This window comes from Rattus rattus, chromosome 13 (genome assembly GCF_011064425.1).
Source record: "Rattus rattus isolate New Zealand chromosome 13, Rrattus_CSIRO_v1, whole genome shotgun sequence".
NCBI lineage: Eukaryota > Metazoa > Chordata > Mammalia > Rodentia > Muridae > Rattus > Rattus rattus.
In genome coordinates this window covers 11,940,580-11,959,959 of record NC_046166.1, presented here as the reverse complement: position 1 = coordinate 11,959,959, position 19,380 = coordinate 11,940,580, and the positions used below count along the sequence as shown (strand labels likewise).

Here is a 19,380-nt window from a genome sequence, read left to right as displayed (position 1 = left end):
TATATCCTAGCCAAAAGGCAAAAGGCGCCATCCATCCCATTAGGCCTGTTCTTGATCATGGCCTTGATCGATGCTATGAGTGGTGCCTATACTTATCAGTGAGGAATGTAAATAAGCTCTCACCCACGTGGACACTGCCCCAGGCCTCTTTTGAGCATTTCCATGCATAAAGGTCCCACCCAACTCAGTGTTATGTATAGGTGTCAACAGAAGAGTGAGAGACAAGGATAGCCATTAACACTGATGTACAGAGGCAGTCCAACCACAGCCAGGTGCAATCATGCTTCCACCCAACTAATAAGTCCACTGAGGCTAGGTTTTTAAAAGTAGGTTATTAACAGCTAAACTGTTTAAGTAATGAAGGCATTCTGTATGGGGAGGGCACTCCTAGTGGCTGCTAAGTAAAATCCCAGTGGCTGGGATGGGATACCTGCTTTAATTTGTTGGCCAAGGAGGCCCCTGAAGTACCACAAACCATAAAAGTTACACTCACTGCTCCTGGTATCACACCAAAGCTAGACGGTAAGACCTTGGTGCCTAAGAGCCCACGGCCACTGGTGAAGCTGCTAGGTGAGGGTTGTGGTATAGGATCTCAATGCTCTTAGTATGGCTGGCTGTTTATACCACCCCACCAAGGTTCAAAAACATTACAAAACCTAACAACAAGAGGGACTGCTAAAAACGATTTCCTTTGAATTGAAATGGGGAGGCTGGAGACTTGGGAAGTAAACAACAAACTGAGAAAACTGAGCCTTAAAAGATTTACCAGGGCTTTCCTCACAGGTTACAAAAGCAGTTATACTTGCAGACTGAAGAGACTTCCTGCCAGAGGAGCTGCCTGCAGGCATTTCAGGGGCCCTTGACTGGGAAGTTCCTGTGAGTGGTCACTTAGGCTGGAGTGCATTTTGAAGATGCAGCTGTCTGTAAGCTGTCCATGGTCCTAGAAGTAATCCTAAGGCAAGAGTCCGCTCGCCTAGCTGGACTTGGGTGGAATTATTTTCTGGAGCATGTAGACGTTTGCATGTGAGTTCTCTCATGCCTCTGAAGATGACTGTTACGGCTGAAGGCTTTGCCACACCGTTTACATCCATAGGGCTTTTCTCCGGTATGGGTTGTTTCGTGCCTCTGGAGATGACCGTGACATATGAAGGCTTTCCCGCAGTCTCTGCATACAAAAGGTCTGTCTCCAGTATGAATTTTTTCATGTAACTGTAGGTTACTGTGACATCCAAAGGCTTTGCCACACTCTGTACAAACAAAGGGCCTGTCTCCAGTATGGATCTTTTCATGTAACTCGAGATTACTGTAACACTCAAAAGATCTGCCGCACCGCTTGCATATGAAGGGTCTGTCTTCAGTGTGAGTCTGTTCGTGTCTCTGGCGATGGCTGTTCAGTCTAAAGGCTCTGCCACACCGTGTACACGCGTAGGGCTTTTCCCCTGTATGAATCTTCTCGTGTACTTGAAGATCGCTATGGCGTCTGAAGGCTTTCCCACAGTGTTTACACTCGTGACGTTTTTCTCCCGTGTGAATTTTTTCATGTACCTGCAAGGCACCCGGAAATATAAACGCTTTCCCACATTGTTTACATTCATAGGGTTTCTCGCCAGTGTGGATTCGTTCGTGTAAGTGAAGGTAACTGTGGTATCGAAAGGCTTTCCCGCACTGTTTGCACTTGTACGGTTTTTTCTCAGTATGGATTCTCTCATGTCTTCGAAGTGAGCTGTACGAACTCAGAGCTTTCCCACATTGGTTGCACTCGTAACATTTTCCTCCGGCATGTGTTCCTCCATGTGCACAGAGTAAGCTAACTTTCTCAGAGGTCTTTCCGCATTCCTTGTATTGATAGGGGTTTTTTCCACTATGTGTTTCCTGACGTATTTCCAATGTACCTGGAAAACCAAAGTATTTTAAACATACTTCACACTCACACGGCCCATTCACAATGTGCGTTCTCATGTAGCGTTGGAAGGTTATCAGAGAATCAGGGTTATACTGCTTGGTCACATGTCTCTCCTGCTCATGTGCATTACACCGAGAGTGAGGTATGGCATGCCTAGAGGATGAATGACTCGGGGAAGCCATTCTCCACACACTGTGACCCCATGGGGTTAACCCAGTGGGACTTCTCAGGTTCATTCTGAGATCTGGTTTCCAACTCAAGTGTTCTCCATCTTGATCACCACCTTCATTCTCACAGAAGGTCTGAAACGTGTAACTTCTGTAAAGGAAACATAAGTCACAAAAAAGACGAGTAATTTAGTAATGGTTGGTTTACTACTGACCTTCTATTAGGTCTAGCCTACAGAGCTCCAACATTCAGACCAAGTTTATGCCTTTTGCCAGATCTAAGTGGTCATAAGCTAAATGGACTGATGACCTACATGCTGACTCTCATAGAGCCTGGATCAAAAGAGTGATATTCATTAGTTCAAGTCCCTAGAACGTTCCCAAGTGAAATGCTCCAGTAACGCTTGTCAGCATGCTCACATTTAGTACCTATATTGTTGTTTTGGTAAAAGATAATTCTAATGAAAAAAAAAAACCACACTGTGCCTATTTGTCTAGTTTGGTTCTTTGTAAAATTTTATAGCCCATCAAGATGCCTATAAAGGCTTCCTGACAGGGCCACCACGGAAGAACAACAGAGTTCTTCAGACCCTGGGAGCACGTGTATGGAATGAGGAAGCCCTGAGTGAGACAAGGCCTGAAGAGATTCGTGTTTCAACATGGCATGGCCTGCTGAGGACTCTGAGAATAACTGGCCCATGGTAAAGTGGCCAAGCCGTCACTCCCACGACACTTAAGAGCGATGGCAAAGCTTCTTTGGGAGTCTGATACTGAGTGTGAACAAAAATGACCAGTGTGTGTAAAGACTGGGGAGTCTGATACTGAGTGTGAACAAAACTGACCAGTGTGTGTAAAGACTGGGGAGTCTGACAGTGTGTGTACAGACGAGCAGTTGCAGCGTCCTCCTCCGACATTTACAGCCTGAGACTCTACCTACAGAGCTAGTCTACCCAGACTAGCTAGCCCCTCCCTGTGCTACACCTAACAGACACCGAGGTTCCAGGTTCCAGCGGCACTGTTGGTAGTAGCCACTAGAGAACACCACCAATCACAGCTTCGCTGAATGTGTGTCTGTTCCTTTTTCGCTCCCTTACCACTCCCTAGCCAGGGTTCCTGAACCCAAGTTACAACAAGTGGGCAGCCATGGGCCACGAAGTGATAAGAGACAAGAGCAAGCTGAGGCAGAGCTGGTACCAAACACACCAAGCTCATGTTGGACATGATCAGGAGAGATGGGGCTGGGTGTCTATGAGCATCTCTTCATGGAGCTGCTCAAGGTCTCCACGGATAAGAAAGCACTCAGATTCACTGTGAAGAGGACGGGTACACTATGCAGGACAAAGCCAGAGAAGTTGAGCAACATACTAGTAGCCAGGAGGAAAGCTGGAACAAAAAAGTGTGTCTTTAATACTCTCAATAAATGTTTATACGTTTAAAAGGATCCAAGTTCTTCTGGACTGAGCCTTCCATCAGGGCAGATCAGATCATCAGCTTGTCTGCTCCTCTGAAGATCCCATAGTCTGAAGGACTCTCAGGAGATCAGCTACAGCCAGAGCTACAGGACTTCCAGGAGACTACAGCACCCAGGGACACAGGAGGCAGGCTCCAGACAGAGACGTGCTGGCCAGTGAATACCAGAGATAACCATGTGGCAAGAGGCAAGTGCAAGACCATAAGCAACAGAAGCCAATATATGTGGGCATCATCAGAAACAAGTTTTCTCACCACAGCAAGCCCTGGATTCACCAACACACCTGAAAACCAGGATGCTGACCTAAAATCCTACCTCATGACGATAAGAGAGTCCTTTAAGGAGGTTATAAATGACTCACTGAAAGGAATACAGGGAAATACAGGTAAACAGGTAGAAGTCCTTAAAGAGGAAACAAATCTCTTAAAAAATACAGGAGAAAATAAAGGGGAAAAAAGTACAGGAAAACACTATCAAAAAGGTGAAGCAATTGAACAAAGAGGTCAAAGACCTAAAAGTGGAAGTAGAAACAATAAAGAAAACACAAATGGAGGCAAACCTGGAAATGGAAAACCTAGGGAAGAGGTCAGGAATTACAGAGGTAAGCATCACCAGACACACGAGACAGAACAATCTCAAGCATAGAACATACCTTAGAAGACATTGATATAACAGTCAAAGAAAATATGAAACATAGAGAACTCCTAACTCAAAACATCCAGGACATCCAGGACACAATGAAAAGTCCACATCTAAGAATAACTGGACTAGAAGAGCTCGGAGATTCCCAGCTCAAAGGACCAGGAAACAAAATCGTAGAAGACAATGTTCGCGACCTCCAGAAAGAGATGGCCATAAAGGTACCAGAAGCCTATAGAATACTTCCTTGACGAGATCTCTCCTCAGGAAAACCCGTAGCGTCACTCACATGGGAGTGAGATGGATGGCGGACGCAGTGAGACAATCTAAGGTGATTTCCAGAGACATGTAGGGTACTACCGAGAATACAATATCAAGCTGCCGCGTCTGCCAGCTAACCAACACCCACAACACCACCAAACATCTGGGCTCGCCACTGTGAGGTAAGAGACCAGGGGGCTACTGGGAAGCTGACTTTACAGAAATCAAACCAGGGAAGTCCAGCTGCAAGTACTTGCTGGTGTTTGTGGATGGACACCTTCTCTGGACGGACGGAGGCATTCCCAACGAAGACTGAGACTGCAAAGGTAGTGGCTAAGAAGTTGCTGGAGGATATCTTACCCGGTATAGATTCCCTCATATGACAGGGTCAGACAATGGACCGGCATTTGTGTCTAGGGTAAGTCAGGATGTAGCAAGATTTATTGGGGCAGACTGGAAATTACATTTTGTCTACCGACCCCAAAGTTCAGGACAGGTAGAGAGGATGAACAGAACATTAAGAGACTGGAGGAGCCTGGGTGATGCTCCTTCCCTTAGGCCTATACTGAGTGAAGAACTCCCCTTACCAGACTGATTAACCCCCTTTGAGATTATGCATGGTGTCCCTGCCCCCACTGCACTTAATCTGCAGCTGGCAGTTGTGGCAGAACTGGAAGATTGTGAATTAATAACTAGGGTCAGAGCAACCCAGTGGGCTCATAAGTATGTCTGGCCTAAACTGCATGCCCTCTATGAAGCAGGCTTGGTTCTGCGACCACACAAGTTTCAGCCAGCAGATTGGGTCTATGTGAAGAGATTTCGCCAGGATGTCCTGGAACCCAGATGGAAAGGACCTGCTAACCATGCTGACTGCCACCAAAGTGGATGCGATCACCACCTGCACTACACTCAGGATAGACCAGCTGATGCCCTCTCCCCAGAGGAAGATCAACAGATTCCACTCTCACCATAATGGAAAGTTCACAAGGGCATCGATCTTCTCAAGTTAAAATTATCTCGGTCTTGAGCTTACTATTTTTGTTAACTGTACGTATTGCAACCCCTAACCCACATCAACCTTTGGTCCTAACCTGGGTGACTGAAAATCCTGTGACTGACTATCATGCCCAACTAGCCTGTACTCGGAACACCCTGGTTTCCAGATCTGACTTTTGATTTGTGCCGGCTAGCTGATAACTCTGGGCCTGATACTTGACAGACTTTACGAGATTCATATCACAAATGTAGATGGGAGACTTTTTATATATGTCCTAGGGGAGGGGAGTAGGGGGGGGACTGCCACATGTTGGGATCCCGAACAATTCTACTGTGCTGCTTGGGGATGTGAAACACCAGTCACAGGGAACGGGGAGTGGAAGGTGTCAAAGAAAGACCTTACTTCAGTTGCCCAGCAGGAAGTTTTACTCAGGTTTACTGCCAAAGGAAGGGAAGCTAAAGTATGGGAAGCCAGGAAGTCACGGGGCCATAGGCGTCACGTTATTGGGGGTAGCAATCCTGGATTGTCTGTTATAGTTAGACTCTTGATAAGGCCAATTGCAAACCCACAGCCAGCAGCTGTACGACCAAATTAGGTTCTGACAAACCCAAACCTGTGTTAACATCGTCCCCTAGACTAGCGACTACCATATCCCCAGTCACTCAATCGCAAGGACCCTCAGTTCCAGGACTTTTCCTGAAACACACAGAACCAGTGGACCCCCTATGGTCAATGATGGTAAAGACCTTTCAGATTCTGAATGTCTCCCAGCCAGAGCTTATCACCTCTTGTTGGTTATGCTAGACCTCCCTTTTATAGAGGCTGGGTATAATGTGTCTGAAAGGGGTCACAGGAAGGTCCAGCTTTAACCCTGTAGAGCGTATCAGGGCAAGGTACCTGTCTGGGGAAGGTCTCCCTGTCACCCCAGCACCAACAGTCAGACTATGTCCATGGCTCATTTCAATAGATTATTCCCCCAGAACAAGCAGAACTGACCCGTGTGTGCATGGAGAGGTCCTTAATTCCTCAACCCCTAGAGAGTTCTGTATTCTAGTCCGGTTAGTACCCGTATAACCTACTATTCATAAGAGACAATGCTGAGAACTCTGGTAGGGCACGTTGAAGACCTCATGGGGCAGAAAAGGGAGCCCATCTCTCTAATCTTAGGGGCAGGACTAGCCGGAGCCAGCGCTGGGATAGCTGCACTGACGTGGCAGGAAAAGAATTACAACAGCTTAAAGGCAACGTAGATGAAGATATCCAACGCCTAGGAAAGTCCGTTTCTCACTTGGAGCTAACATGGACTCTGCAGCTGACGCAGTGCTGCAGAACAGGTGGGGACTAAGTGTTTCTACAACAAGGAGGGCTATGTGCCGCTTTGTGTGAGGAGTTTTATTTCTATGTCAACCACTCTGGAGTTAGTGGGGAATCATTAGCCAAATTCAGGGAGAGTACAGACAGACTCCAGAGAGAACGAGAAAATCCCAAAAATTGGTACCACTCACTGTTTGATTCTTCCCCCTTGTTAACAACTCTACCCTCATGGGACCCTTGGTTATCCTTTTACTCTTCCTCACTTTTGGGCCATACATTATCAACAAGCATTTTCAGTACATGAAACAGAGACTGGGAACTATTCAACTGGTGGTAATGAGGTCACAGGATCGGCAAATTAGCCCAGATCTCTCAGAGCCCAAGATTGGCCTCTAAAGTTATTAGCAGAGGGGGAGTGGAGAGACACAAGGCCGCTTGCCTCATCTCTGCATTAACCCTTGGCACTGAGTCTCAACACTCCCTTCCGTGATCTAGTCCCCACGCAGATGTCCCGTGCCTTTGAAGGAGGCAGAAAATTAATGTCCTTGAATTGATAAGGCCACTCTTGAGCTATGGGAAAGAGGCAACCAAGTGCTGCCAGACAGCTGTCAAAATACACTAGCCTCTGGTAATGGAATGAATTATTTCTACCCAGGTCGAAAAGGTCCTTTTCCAGATGCATGGTTCTGCCTCGCTGTCTGAACAAATGTTACCATCTGGAAGGATGGTACTCATTTACTCTCTACCCAATCATGCAAGGCCAAGGCTCGAGTCGCTGCTTGTGCACCTCCTATATTTATACCTTAAACCCCTAGATGCGAGTGTCCATTCCTAACCTGCAGATCAGGAAAGGCTGTGCCCGAGTCCAGACTAGTATAATAAAGACTCTTGTGTGCATTTGCATCGGTGTCATGCTCTCTGCTGGTCTCCTGGGCTTCCCTCCAACTGGGCATAACAATACCTTGTGGCAACTCTAACCAAACAAGTGAAGATCTGTATGATAAGAATTTCAGGTTGGGGATTTAGCTCAGTGGTAGAGCGCTTGCCTAGCAAGCGCAAGGCCCTGGGTTCGGTCCCCAACTCTGGGGAAAAAAAAAAAAAGAATTTCAGGTCCCTGAAGAAAGAAATCGAAGCTCTCAGAAGATGGAAAGATCTCCCATGTCCATGGATTGGCAGGATTATCATAGTAAAAATGACCATCTTACCAAAATCAGTCTACAGATTCAACAAGATCCAGATTCCAACACAACTCTTTAAAGACATGGAAAGAGCAATTCTCAACTTCATATGAAAAAACAAAAAACCCAGGATAGCAAAAACAACTCTTAATAAAAAAAGAATTTCTGGGGAACTCACCATCCCTGACCTCAAACTGTACTACAGAAATCATGATAAAAACTGCATGGTATTGGTACAGAGATAGACAAGTTGATCAATGGAATAGAATTGAAGACCCAGAAATAAAACCACCTACTTATGAACACTATCTTTGACAAAGAAGCCAAAAATATACAATGGAAAAAAGAAAGCATCTTTAATAAATGGTGCGGGTCTAACTGGCTGTCTGTATGTAGGAAAATGAAAATAGACCCATATTTGTCACCATGCACAAAGCTCAAGTTCAAGGATGTCAACATAAAACCAGATACACTGAATCTAATAGAAGAGAAAGTTGGAAAGAACCTCGAACTCACTGGCATGGGTGGGAAATTTTCTAAAAAGAACTCCAGTGGCTTAGGCTCTAGATCAAGAATTGATAAATGGGAACTCATGAAACTGAAAAGCTTCTGTAAGGCAAAATACACCATCAATAGGACAAAATGGCAACCTATAGATTGGGAAAAAATCTTCACTAACCCCACACCTGATAGAGGGCTAATATCCAAAATATATAAAGAACTCAAGAAGCTAACCTCCAAAAAACCAAACAACCCAATCAAAAAATGGAGTATAGAACTAAACTGAGAATTCACAACAGAGGAATCTTGAATGGCTGAGAAGCAATTAAAGGAATGTTCAAAGTCTTTAGTCACCAGAGAAATGCAAATCAAAACAGCCCTGAGATTCTACTTTACACTAATCAGAATGGCTAAGATCAAAAACTCAGGTGACAGCACATATTGGCAAGAATGTGGAGAAAGAGGAACACTCCTCCATTGCTGGTGGGATTGCAAGCTGGTACAACCACTCTGAAAATCAGTCTGGAGGTTCCTCAGAAAATTGGAAATAGTTCTACCTGAAGACCCAGCTATACCACTCTTGGGCTTACACTCAAAAGATCCCCCACCATACCACAGGGGCATGTGCTCCACTATGTTCACAGCAGCCTTATTTGTGATAGCTGGAAGCTGAAAAAAACCCAGATGTCCCACAACAGAAGAATGGATACAGAAAATGTGGTTCATTTACACAATGGAGTACTACTCAACTATCAAGAACGAGGACATCCTGAGTTTTGCAGGCAAATGGATGGAACCTGAGTGAGGAAGCTTAAGACTCAAAAGGACATGCAGGGTATGTACTCACTAATATGTGGATATTAGCCAAAAAGGTACAGAATACCTGGGATACAATCCACAGAACTCAAGAAGGTTAACAAGCAGAAGGGCCCAAGTGAGGATGCTTTAATCCCATCTGGGAGAAAGAAGAAAGCAATCATGGGAGGCAGAGGGAGGGAGGGACCTGGGTGAGAAAGAGGAAGGGGAGGGGAAAAGGGGAACACGATAAGGTATGGAGGTGGGGACAAGAGAGAAACCATCAGAATGAAGGAACTTGCAGGTCCATCTCCAGGAGAAAGACAAGGGATCAAATGGAGGGATGGGTTTGCCATCCCACAGTCAAAAAAATCTGACTCAGAATTGTTCCCTGTATAAAAGAACTGCAGGGAGAAAAAACAGAGAAGAGACTGAAGGAAAGGCGGTTCAGTGACAGGCCCAACATGCGATTTACCTCACGGTGGGTGAGGAAGGCACCAAGGCCTGACACTGTTACTGTGCTTACTTACAGACAGGAGCCTAGCATGGCTGCCCTCTGAGAAGCCCAACAAGCAGCTGACTGAGACAGATGCAGACACTTACACCCAACCAATGGACTGAAGTTGGGGACCCCTGTGGTTGAATTAGGGAAGGGCTGGAAGAAGCTGAGGAGGAGGGCGACCCCATGGGAAGACCAGCAGTGTCAACTAACCCGGACTGCTGAGGCCTCTCAGACGCTGAGCCGCCGACCAGGTAGCATACATGAGTTGGTCCAGGGCCCCCGACATATACACAGCAGAGGACGGCCTGGTCTGGCCTCAGCAGGAGAAGCCATGCCTAGCGCTTCAGAGATTGAGGCCCCGGGGAGTGGGAAGCTGGTGGGGTGGGGACGTCCTCTTGAAGATGGGGGTGAGGGGGAGAAATGGGATGGGGAACTGTGGGAGGGTGGACTGGGAGCGGGGTAATGAGTGGACTGTAAAAAATTAAAAAGTAATTAAAATTATCCTTCCAAAGCCCGTTGAGTCCACCTCTGCATGTAACTTACCTCAGATTTCTCCCAGGATTTTTATAATGGTCTTCCAAGTTCTGGTCTTCCCACTTGTGTCCTAAAAGGAGTCCCAGAAAATTTAGGATAAATTAGAGATTCCTAAAACATTAGTTTCTTGAGTTGGTTTACATCAAAACCCTGTCTGATTTATATAACATAATCTGCCTTTCAATAGCCCGAATCCCGGAAGAACATCCACACCAAGAGACACCTGCTCCTTAACTTACAGAGTGAAGGTAGGACGGCGTCCTTACCTACAGCAGTGAGGCTCCTGCAGGTCTCCAGCATCACATCCCTGTACAGACTCCTCTGGGAAGGATCCAGCAGAGCCCACTCGTCCTGGGTGAAGTGCACAGCCACGTCCTCAAAGCTCACTGAGCCCTAAACATTGTACAAACTTGACTGACACCAGGTTCCTCCCACTCTGTGGGATCCACACATCACCACACGGAAGTCGTCATGCAAGCACTGAGGGATGCGGAAGGAGCATCATGGTAGCAGCACTCGCTCATCACTGTGCTCAGGACACAGGGTGTGCTCTGCTCTGCCCCAGTCCTCTCTCCACAGTGATTTCTACTTCCTGTCTCACAGTCCTCCCCCTGGGGTCCGGAACAGTGTTAACATAGGTGACCTCTCTCTGACCTTCTTGAGCACAAGACAGACACACGTAAATAAATAATAAAATAAGCACAAGCTTTACAATGGAATGATTAGCACATACATGTGTGCATAATACACAGACATATATATGTGTGTGTGTGTATATATATATATATATATATATACATATATACATATATATGAAGATAAAAACTATTGGTATAGATACATTCTCTTCCTTGATAATGATGACACGGGGAAAAAATCAAGCACTGGACTTCTCACACTGACACAACAGAAGCCAACCACTGAGGCAGTGAACCTGACAAATGGAAGATATGGATGAAAGGAGTCTAGACTGTGCGTGGTGGCACACACCTTTAATCCTTGTACTAGGAAGGCAGAAGCAGGCAGATCTCTGCAAATCCGAGGCCAGTCTGGTCTACATGGCTAGCTCCAGGCCAGCCAGAGCTTCATAGTGAGAGACTGTCTCAAACAACAGAGTCTACCTGACCACACTATTATTTCTCAGGATCAGAACTATAAGATACTCAATACATCAGATGTGGTGGGACACACTCTTAACTCCAGATATCAGGTGACTGGGGGGACATCTCTACTTCAAGTTTAGCTTGCATCTTGAAAATAAAAAGCATTTGACTTGATTCTGCAAAGAGGATTGTTTATTCTTTCTTTCTTTCCTCTTCTTTCCTCCTCCTCCCCGTTCCCCTCCTCCCCTCCCTCCCCCCCTCCTCCCCAATCTTCTGTTTTGGTCACTTGAGACAGGTTCCTTTGTGTAGCCCTGGTTGTCGAGGAACTAGCTCTGTAAACCAGGCTGTCCTTGAACTCAGAGATTTGCCTGCCTCTGTCTCGAGAGTTCTGGAATTAACAGTGTGCACCTGACTTGAGCGATGGTTCTTAACATTACCCCGTATGAAGCTTGGACTCCAAAATACTTTGAAATGGTGATTTTGCTTAAAGGAGTTGAAGATACAACCAGCCAAGACAGGCCTAGGACAGATATAATAGCACTATGCCTACCTAACACGGGTACAGCAAGATGAGAAAGTGCACACCCACGATGTGAAACAGGACACACAAACTCAATCACACTTCTCTACACACATGATGAAATACTTGAATATGGAGTTGGAAAAGCATCCATTAAAGTTCTTACCCGAGAAATAAATGCATGAATCTAAATCCAACAGTAAATAAGAAAGCTGTAGTTTTAAAGCTGCAAAGCTTGTTTTAAAAAAAATCTGATTTTTTTTTTTTTTTATATATTCCTTTCTGGTACATGTGTGGCTCTGCACTGCCATGTGCATGTGTAAGGTGAAGGAACAGGAGTTCAGAGAAATCCTGTGACTCTGGAGTCTCTCCTACCAAGTGGCTTATAAGGATTAACCCCAGGTCTTAGGGCAGCAAGAGCCGCCACCCACCGGGATTCTGAGGAACCAAGAATGTAAGTTTTTCGTTTCATCTTTTTTTCTTTTGAGATAGATTCTTACTACACAAACCTGACTTGCCTGGAACTCACTACATAGACCTGGCTGACCTAGAGATCCACTTGCTTCTGTCCCCAGAATGATGGGATGAAAGGTGACCCCAACCAGATCAGCTAGAATCTAAGTTTAAGTTAAAGGAAAACCATTCTCTTTCTCATGTTCACTTGATGGCAAGAGCCTTTAAACACTCAGGTTTAGACCACCTAAGGAACCCCAGTGGCCAACCCTGTCAGACTGAAAACTGCTGTGAAACTCATGGAATTGCAAGGAAGTTAGAACACGGGAACAGCCCTGGGAAAGAGCAAAGCAGAGATTCACGATCCACAAGTTCAAAACTAACTTATAAACAATTATCAACAAGGTAGGATAAGGCTGCAGATGGACCTAAGGAATAATAGAGCACTTACCAAGCATGCTATGCAAAGCTGTTGCACTTAACTTCCAGACTGGGGGGAAGGGGGTAAATTTTTTTTTTCTTTAAGTAAAGAAAAAATAAACTACTAGGCTCTGCGATATGGCCTGGCTGTAAGGCAACCTTAGTTCCAGGAGAGCACTGATTCCATAAAGTTGTCCTGTGACCTCACACCTGCCTCACTGTACACACAGGGACACACACACATCAATAAATAAGACTGATCTCAGCAAGTGAGAGAGCGAAAGTGGGCTGCAGCGCACCACAGGGGGTCCTCCACTTCGTACAGTCGTGAGTCCCGCTCCACGTTTGTCCTCCCTTGTCCTGGGGCGGCCCAGGGTGGCCCTTCTCCGATAGCTGCTGGCTTACTCTGAAACCCGCACACAGGGTTACGAATGGGTGCGACGTTATCTGCAAGCTGTCACAGCCCGCACTCGGGAAAACGTGCGCGGCCGAAGGAGCTGTGGGCAGACGAGCTCAGGCACGGAGCGACCCCGCCCACTCTGGCGTTCTGGGCTCCCCAGCGCGCTGCCCTCGTCTCCCCAGGTCAGCGTGGCCTCCTCCGGTCAGCCGCAAGCCGTCCGGTTACCTGCCTAGGGCTCGCGGCTTCGCCTTTTAAACTCCAATCTTCTAACGAAGCCGAACTTTCCAGGACGCCGGACCCACCCCTCCCCCAGCCCCGGGGAGGACCCACCACCCGGGCGCCTGCGGCTCCGCCGGCTAATCCTCCCTGTCTGGGGACAGCGGCTCCGAGCTCACCATGGCACAGCTCCGAGCTCGCCCGCGATTCCCTCAGTTCAGGGCAGCCGCAACCACAGCGAAGGGTAGCACACCCACCGCCCCTCCTCCGCTTCCCAGCGGAGAGAACGGCAGGACTGCGGGAAGGAGCCCGCCCTCCCACTGCTCCCTGGCGCTCCTGATTGGATGGCTTGTATGGAGGCCCTGATTGGCTGGGGCCGGACCTCGCTCAGCCGGGAGAGATTTGCATAAAAGCCAGACCTGCCTGATTCCTCTGGGTACTTTAGTCTTTGGTGATCTCAAAGCGTAGTTCCCATTCGTCTTGGGTCGTTGGTGTCCACAGTACATTTATCAACCCAATGTCCAGTGTAGTGCTTTCTTGCTTCAGACCTAGAATTGGTATTGGACCTTGGGTCTGATGTACTCCGTGGGCCTGGATTTTTACACAAGCAAGCCAAAGATAGTGGACTGTCAAGTGGGGCTTGGTGCTGCAAGTCCTCTTCATCCCAGCACTTATTCTGTTGGCAGAGAAAGGCAGATCTCTGTGAGTTCTAGGCCTGCCCGATCTTCGTTGTAAAATCTGGGCCAGCTAAAGTTGCACAAACTCTGGTCATTTTAGAGGCCAGAACACGCAGGCTCTCCAGCAGTTCTTTCTCTGGGGCAGAGTTATTAAGACGCTAACTGTACGGTGATTTTACAATTCTTAATTTATAATTCAGTCCAGTATCTGGTCCTCTGTGCTCCTCTTCACCGCTGGAAATAAGATAGTAACAACTTTCAATTGATGAGAAAAACAAAGGAGTTTTAAACATTCAATTCTTCAGAAAGACAAGGAACCTTAGAGAAAAGGCAAAAAAAACCAAAAAAAAAAAAAAAAACAACAACAAAAAAAAAAACGCTGTGAATTTTGGCACAAGAGTATTTTTTTTTTTTTAAGTCCCTCTACCCCCAGAGGAGAAATTCCTGTTCTCTTGTCTTTCATAGGGCCAGTTCTGTCATCTTCTCAAATTTCCTATCTCACTGGCTTAGGACACAGAGGAGTAACTCCGGATTTGAGGCTTCCTCTTCTTCTTATCATGGTTTAAGTTACACAGTAAACCACCGGTAACTCTCCAACTCTCAGATATGGGCAGATACCAGGCGCTGCTGGGGAAGAAACATGTCCGGCATCTACTGCTTATCTGTAACTGAGCTCTAAATGCTGTTCATAATGAAACGGACCATGACAGTCTAATTCAGTGGTTCTTGACCTGTGTGTCTCGACCCCTATAGACCATCAGAAAACACAGATATTTACATTATGGTTCACAATAGTAGCAAAATTATAGTTTATACAACAGCCAAGAAAATAATTTTATGGTTGGGGGTCACCACATTATGAGGAACCTTATTAAAGGGTCATGGCGTTCGGAGAGTTGAGGACCAGTGGTCTCACTGATCATCACATAGACTAGCTCAGACTACATCATCATCATCATCATGTGGTGGTGTAACTAATTTTTTTCAAAACCTATTTTAAATGACGGTTCTTAAACGCTTTAACCTCCCTTCTAGCCCACCACCCTCCAGAGTTACTGGAAAAGAAAGGATACAGGGGGGGTGGACCTGCTTAGAATGGTTCTTTGGAGCAACTCCCGTCTGTGTTGTCTGGAAATCTGCAGTCCAGTTCATAGGTTAGCAACGGCAGCAGCTCGATCCACTTGTAAACACTTCACAGACACACCAGCAGTCCGGTTCGGTAGAGCTGGGATAGCAGACACGAATCAGCAGCAGTGGCACAGCCTTGCAGAGATAGCCAGTCCTCAGCCTCAGCGGCAGAAGGGACAATCAGCAGAAAGGCCAGGAAGAGTTCTCGGCTGTGCCTCTCTCAGAGAAGTAAAGATCCGAGAGTACTCGAGACAAGTGTTCCACAGCCAGCTCTATAAGCCAGCCTAGCTCAGCCTGTTACTGTCAGTTGAGTCCTTTTTATACCCTCTCCAAACATGTTGTGTCCTCCACAGGTCTTGCCTCAGCATGTGCTGACATCACTCTGCCAGTCAGCCCAAGTCTGCAGAAGCAGAAGCTGCAGCATACCAGGGTTCTTTTTTGGTGTATTTCTCTCTGTGGAGTCCTGACAAATGCGCTCAACTACACGATGTAAGGCAGACCAATACTAACCTGTTGTTAGCAAAGAATCCTTTACCACATGTCCTTTCACATGCTTGCTTTAGCAGAAATCCTCTCTCCTGTGTCTGCTTCAGTGAAACGTTCCTTTGCTTGTCTGCCTTAGCCTTTCACCTGTGCCCACTTCAGGGAAACACTCCTTCATGTGTTTGCCCCAGCAAAACTCCATCCAACACACCTGCCCCTCTAAAGAACGCTTACGTTTCCACTTCATGGTGTCGAAATGGCTGACACTCAGAAGCCAATATTTCTTTAATACACACAAATCAAATATCTCTTTATTTCTTTTATTTTAGGGAGTGTTGAAGTCCCTTTGTAACTTCTCTTATTGGGGTGGGACTCCCTTAATCTTAGCTTTAAACTTTCCCTTTCCTTTTTTCTTTTCCAAATAGGGTCTGTCTTGGTTTTGTTTTGTTTACTTAACACAGCCTAGTATAATCTGTGTGGAGGATCTCAGGGCATTTTCTGGATCAGTGACTGATGTACCCGGCTAACTGAGATGGTGGCACTTCTGGGCAGGTGGTCCTGGGTTCAATCAGAAAGCAGTCATCAGGATCGAGCCAGTAAGCAGCACCCCCCCATTGCCATACTTCAGCTGCTGCCTCAGGTTCCTGCCTCACCTCCAGTTTCTTCCCTCACCTCCCTCCATGATGGGCTGTAGTTGTAAGCTGAAATTAACCCTTTCGTCCCCAAGCTGCCTTTGGTCATGGTGTTAAAACACAGCAACAGAAGGCAAACGAAGGGTCTTGCTTTAGCCCTAGCTAGACTAGAACTCACAGATACCCTCCTGCCTCTGACTTCAGAGTGCTGAGATTGAAGGTGTGCCAGCATTCCCGTCTCCTTTCCAGATTAAAAGAGAAGCCTCTCCTCTTCTGTAAAGCTCCATTCCCGTCATCTCTCACGTGTATTGCTTCTTTCATGTACCCTTCCACAGGGGGCCAGATCACAGTCTTCAGTACCCCCTTTTGGATATTTTCTTTATTTACATTTCAAATGTTATCCCCTTTCCTGGTTTCCCTCTGACCCCCCCCATTCCATTCCTCTCCCCCTTTATCTGTGAGGGTCCTTCCCTATACACCCACCCCCTCCCTCATGCCTCCCCACCCTGACCTTCTCCTATACTGGGGCATTGAGCCTTCACAGGACCAAGGGCTTCTCCTCCCATTGATGCCCGAAAACAGAATCCTCTGCTACATATGGTCCCTCCACGTGTGCTTTGGTTGGTGATTTAGTCTCTGGGAGCTCTTGGGTGTCTGGTTGGTTGATATTGTTGTTCTTCCTATGGGGTTGCAAACCCCTTCAGCTATTTCAGTCCTTTCGCTAACTCCTCCAATGGGGACCCCGTTCTCAGTCCAATGGTTGCCTGCTAGCATCCACCTCTGTATTTGTCAGGCTCTGGCAGAGGCTTTCAGGAGACAGCTATATCGGACTCCTGTCAGGATGACATTCTTGGTATCCTCAATAGTGTCTAGATTTGGTGGCTAGATATGGGCTGGATCCCAGGTGGGGCAGTCTCTGGATGACCTTTCCTTCAGTCTCTGGTCCACACTTTGTCTCTGCATTTTCTCTTGTATGTTGTTCCCCCTTTTAAGAAGTTTTAAAGCACCCACACTTTGGTCTTCCTTATGTGGTCTTCATGTGGTCTGTAAATTGTATCTTGGGTATTCCGAGCTTTTGGACTAATATCTACTTATCAGTGACTGCATACCATGTGTGTTCTTTTGTAATTGGGTTACTTCACTCAGGATGGTATTTTCTAGTTCCATCCATTTGCGTAAGAATTTCATGAAGTCATTGTTTTGATAGCTGAATAGTACTCCATTGTGTAGATGTACCACATTTTCTGTATCCATTTCTCTGTTGAAGGGCATCTGGGTTCTTTCCAGCTTCTGGCTATTATAAATAAGGCTGCTATGAACATAGTGGAGCACATGTCCTTGTTATATGTTGGTGCATCTTTTAGGTATATGCCTAGGAGTGGTATAGTTGGGTCCTCAGGTAGTACTATGTCCAATTTTCTGAGGAACCTCCAGACTGATTTCCAGAGTGGTTGTACCAGTCTGCAATCCCACCAACAATGGAGGAGTGTTCCTCTTTCTATGCATCCTCACCAGCATCTGCTGTCACCTGAGTTTTTGATCTTAGCCATTCTCACTGGTGTGAGGTGGAATCTCAGGGTTGTTTTGATTTGCATTTCCTTGATGACTAAGGATGTTGAATATTTCTTTGGGTGCTTCTCAGCCATTCGCTATTCCTCAGCTGGGAATTCTGTATTTAGCTCTGTATCCCACTTTTAATAGGGTTATTTGGCTCTCTGGAGTCTAACTTCTTGAGTTCTTTTTATATATTAGATATTAGCACTCTATCAGATGTAGGACTGGTAAAGATCTTGTCCTGTTGACAGTGTCCTTTGCCTTATAGAAGCTTTGCAGTTTTATGAACTCCCATTTGTCTATTCTTGAAGCATAAATCATTGGTGTTCTGTTCAGGAAATTTCCCCCAGTGCCCATGTGTTTGAGGCTCTTCCCCACTTTCTCTTCTGTTAGTTTCAGTGTATTTGGTTTTACGTGGAGATCCTTGATCCACTTGGACCTGAGCTTTGTACAGGGTGATAAGAATGGATCAATTTGTATTCTTCTACATGTTGACCTCCAGATGAACCAGCCCCATTTGTGGAAAATGCTTTCTTTTTTCCACTGGATGGTTTTAGCTCCTTTGTCAAAAATCAAGTGACCAGAGGTGTGTGGGTTCATTTCTGGGTCTTCAATTCTATTCTACTGATGTACTTACCTGTCCCTGTACCAATACCATGCAGTTTTTATCACTATTGCGTTGTAATACAGTTTTTTACAGTGATTTCCCAGAGAAGTTCTTTTATTGTTGAGATTAATTTTCACTATCTTGGATTTTTAATCCAAATGAATTTGCAAATTGCTCTTTCTAAGTCTATGAAGAATTGAGTTGGAATTTTGATGGGGATTTCATTGAATCTGTAGATTGTTTTTGGTAAAACGGCCATTTTTACTATATTAGTCCTGCCAATCCATGAGCTTGGGAGACCTTTCCATCTTCTGAGGTCTTCTTCAATTTCTTTCTTCAGAGACTTGAAGTTCTTGTCATAAAGATCGTTTACTTGCTTGGTTAGAGTCACACCAAGGTATTTTATATTATTTGTGACTATTGTGAAGGGTGACAATTCCATAATTTCGTTCTCAGCCCATTTATTCTTTTAGTAGAGGAAGGCTACTGATTTGTTTGAGTTAATTTTTTTTTATCCAACTACTTTGCTGAAGTTGTTTATCAGGTTTAGGAGTTCTCTGTTGGAATTTTTGGAGTCACTTAAGTATACTACCATATCTTCTGCAAATAGTGATATTTTGACTTCTTCCTTTCCAATTTGTATCTCTTTGACCTCCTTTTGCTGTCTAATTGCTCTGGCTAGGACTTTGAGCATTATATTGAATAAGTAGGGAGAGAGTCTTGTCTAGTCCCTGATTTTAGTGGAAATGCTTTAAGTTTCTTTCCACTTAGTTTGATGTTGGCTACTGGTTTGCTGTATATGGCTTTTACTATGTTTAGGTATGGGCCTTGAATTCCTGATCTTTCCAAGACTTTTAACATGAAGGGGTGTTGAATTTTGTCTAATGAGATGATCATGTGGTTTTTTTCCTTTTGAGTTTGTTTA

The 19,380-nt window shown here is 45.7% G+C and overlaps 1 protein-coding gene across 2 annotated transcripts; it reads right to left on the bottom strand.

Annotated features, from left to right (window-relative positions):
* Positions 1-869: 869 nt before the first annotated feature.
* LOC116914739 (zinc finger protein 239-like) lies at positions 870-13,642 on the bottom strand. 2 transcript variants are annotated; one of them, XM_032919175.1, is made up of 4 exons: positions 13,554-13,642; positions 10,529-10,655; positions 10,272-10,332; positions 870-2,221 (listed from the first exon to the last, which is right to left on the bottom strand). In XM_032919175.1, exons 1-4 carry the CDS (start codon positions 13,554-13,556, stop codon positions 994-996), a joined length of 1,419 nt encoding a protein of 472 aa, XP_032775066.1. In that variant the 5' UTR covers positions 13,557-13,642; the 3' UTR covers positions 870-993. The 2 variants fall into 2 exon arrangements, with proteins under 2 accessions (XP_032775066.1, XP_032775067.1); XM_032919176.1 differs by lacking the exons at positions 10,272-10,332; positions 10,529-10,655; positions 13,554-13,642 and adding an exon at positions 9,939-10,118.
* Between the last annotated feature and the right edge of the window lie 5,738 nt (positions 13,643-19,380).